General features: G+C 68.6%; 1 protein-coding gene across 1 annotated transcript; it reads left to right on the top strand.

Moving 5' to 3' along the window:
• Nucleotides 1-325: 325 nt before the first annotated feature.
• On the top strand, nt 326-2,613 carry CRIP2 (cysteine rich protein 2). Its single transcript, XM_024758843.1, has 7 exons — nt 326-556; nt 638-695; nt 1,053-1,193; nt 1,275-1,343; nt 1,423-1,517; nt 1,837-1,894; nt 1,977-2,613. Exons 1-7 carry the CDS (start codon nt 341-343, stop codon nt 2,042-2,044), a joined length of 705 nt encoding a protein of 234 aa, XP_024614611.1. The 5' UTR covers nt 326-340; the 3' UTR covers nt 2,045-2,613.
• Nucleotides 2,614-2,796: the final 183 nt, after the last annotated feature.

The raw sequence follows: 2,796 nt of genomic DNA on the forward strand, positions 1-2,796 counted from the left end.
AGACAGGCAGGCGTCCTGTCCCACGGGTGTCCCATGGTGGCGACAGGGACTGGCCTCTCGCAGGGGTTCTGGAGGCTTGGGGCCACCCTTCAGCGGGGGCGCTCTGCCAGCTCCATTAGGGCCTGATTGGAGGGTTTGGGGGTGTGTGTGAGGGAGGGGCAGGTGTCCTGGTGAGGGGATTGGCAGGTGCTTGAGCTGGGACCCCGTCCAGGTTCCCTGCTGCAGCCCGTGACCCGGGGTGATGAGGGTGCCTGAGACCAGAGGGAGAGCAGGGCCCCCGGGGAGCAGAAGGGGGTTACGGTGGGGGAGCAGGCAGGTGCCACGTGGCTCCTGGGTGGGGATGAAGGGGACCGGCGCAGAGGCTGCCCAGGAGCAGGGGGGACAGCGGGGGCAGCAGGCGGCTGAGCGCGGGAGGGCGGGAGGGCAGGAGGGCGCCGGCCCTGACCCCCCTCCCGCCCCAGCTGAGAAGGTGAGCTCCCTGGGCAAAGACTGGCACAGATTCTGCCTCAGGTGCGAGCACTGCAGCAAGACGCTGACGCCAGGGGGCCACGCCGAGGTGAGCCCCTCCCCCGGGCAGGGAGGGGGGGCCGGGGAGCCCAGGCCAGGTCCCCGCCCTCACGCCCTGACCTCTGCCTAGCATGACGGGAAGCCCTTCTGCCACAAGCCCTGCTATGCCACGTTGTTCGGACCCAAAGGTGAGCCTGGGTGGGGCGCCACGGCGTGTGATCTGCTCCAGCGCTGGGGGACATGGCCAGTGCCGATCCTCGGCCCAGCAGAGACTTGGGGCTGGCCTGGCGGGACGCTGTGGACCCTTGGATTCCCCCCGGCCCCCTTGTCTCCTTCCCCGTGCTGGCCCCTCCCGTCCTTGAAGGACCAGCATCCTCCGTGCCTTTCCCGGAAATCTGCAGCCCACGGGTGCCCTCTGGGTGGGGGTCCTGACTCCACAGTGGGCCGTGGAGGACCCTTTTCTGAGAAGTTGGGGGGTGGCTGTGAGGGCTGGGTGGTGGGCGAGCCCACTGGCCACCCCCCCTACAGTGCCTACCATCTCACAGGGGTGAATATCGGAGGTGCCGGCTCCTACATCTACGAGAAGCCCTCTGCCGAGAAACCGCAGGTCACTGGCCCCATCGAGGTCCCCGTGGCCCGAGCTGAGGAGCGGAAGGCCAGCGGACCCCCGAAGGGGCCCAGCAAAGGTGGGCTGGACTGAGTTTCCGAGGGCGGGGGGGCGGGGCGTCGGAGCCGCTGTGCCCCGTCCTGACTCCTCCCCCTCCCAGCCTCCAGCGTCACCACGTTCACCGGGGAACCCAACATGTGTCCTCGCTGCAACAAGAGGGTCTACTTTGGTGAGTGGCCGCGCCCACCCCCAGCCTGGGAGGTCTCCGCCAGGGGGGGCCCCGACCTCACCACCTCTCCCGTCCCCAGCCGAGAAGGTGACGTCTCTGGGCAAGGACTGGCACCGGCCGTGCCTGCGCTGTGAGCGCTGCGGGAAGACGCTGACCCCAGGCGGGCACGCGGAGGTGAGAGGGGCGCTGGCTGGACGGTTGGGGGCGGGGCGCGCAGCTGCCGGGACGGGAGGCGGGGGAGGGGGGTGCCGGGCGGTGGGCGTTGCCCCCTGGTGGCCAGCCTCGTGGCTCGCGTGCGCGCAGTGCTGCGTGGCGTGGCGTGGCGTGGCGTGGCGGCGCTGTCCTCCCCTCCAGCTCCCCCAAGGTGAGACGACCTGGCCAAGGCTTTGAGAACTCGAGGGTTCAGGGAGACCCGGAGGAAGCCACCAGGGGGAGTGGGGCGTGTGGACTCCGTTGCCCTCGCTTCTCACCCCCGCCCCCATCTCGTCCCTAGCACGACGGCCAGCCCTACTGCCACAAGCCCTGCTACGGAATACTTTTCGGACCCAAGGGTGAGTGTGGCCAGGAGGGTCTGGGATGCGGAGTCTCCCTTCCTCCACCCCTCCCCTACCACCCTTGCCCCTCTCCCCACAGGGGTGAACACCGGAGCTGTTGGCAGCTACATCTATGACAAGGACCCCGAGGGCAAGGTTCAGCCCTAGGCCCCCAGGCCCTTCTGCAGGGCATTGGCCCGCCTGCGCAGGCCCCTGGCCAGGGGCCCACTGCTTGGCTACGAGGGGAGAGTGACCGCCGCCCAGTCCCACCTCAGCACCTGCGAGTCCAGGGCCTGCGTGTTGGGGAGGAAGCCCCTGAGCTGACTCCAGAGCCCTGCCCACCAACCCTGTCTCTCTGGGTGTGTCTGCCTTTGTGTCCCCAGCCACCCGTCACCCCCTTTTGTGTCCTCCTGGCCCCCCGTGTCCCCATGTCTGTATCTCATGGCCCACACGTCCCTGAATGTCCCTGTGGCCTGGGTGGGTCTTTCTGAGGTGGCTGCCCCACGCTCCCCCTCCTGCTGCCGGAGTCCTGTCCACAGTGTTATTTATGCCCCCCCCCGCCCGTGACAGCCACAGCCACACCCCTCACAGTGTCCCAAGGGTGGAGGGACATCCCTGCCAGGAGCCCTCTGCCCGCCTCCCACCCTGCCTCGCAAGCGCCCGCCCACCGCCCTCATGTGGCTCACATTCGACTGCCGGGCATCCTGCTGTCAATGAAAGGTTTGAGGATCGCACAACCCCGCATTGTGTCTGTGTCTGTGGCATGGGTGTGAAGCCGAGATAGCGTCCCTTCGTCCGGGGGTCCTCTTCCCAACGGCGGTGGTCGTGGCTGGGAGGCGGGGAGGCGCTGATTTAGGCTGTGGTGCCGACACTGAGGTGGGCTGGGCCCCTGAGAGGGACCAGACTAGCTGGATGTGGGG

Source organism: Neophocaena asiaeorientalis, unplaced genomic scaffold (genome assembly GCF_003031525.2).
Source record: "Neophocaena asiaeorientalis asiaeorientalis breed wild unplaced genomic scaffold, Neophocaena_asiaeorientalis_V1.1 scaffold476, whole genome shotgun sequence".
NCBI classification, from domain to species: domain Eukaryota; kingdom Metazoa; phylum Chordata; class Mammalia; order Artiodactyla; family Phocoenidae; genus Neophocaena; species Neophocaena asiaeorientalis.

Bases quoted from the DNA above. Each gene is read 5' to 3' on its own strand.
- CRIP2 (XM_024758843.1), top strand. From the start codon at position 341: ATGAAGGGGACCGGCGCAGAGGCTGCCCAGGAGCAGGGGGGACAGCGG. The intron at 557-637 runs GTGAGCCCCTCC...ACCTCTGCCTAG, and splicing joins CGCCAGGGGGCCACGCCGAG to CATGACGGGAAGCCCTTCTG. The intron at 1,194-1,274 runs GTGGGCTGGACT...TCCCCCTCCCAG, and splicing joins CCCGAAGGGGCCCAGCAAAG to CCTCCAGCGTCACCACGTTC.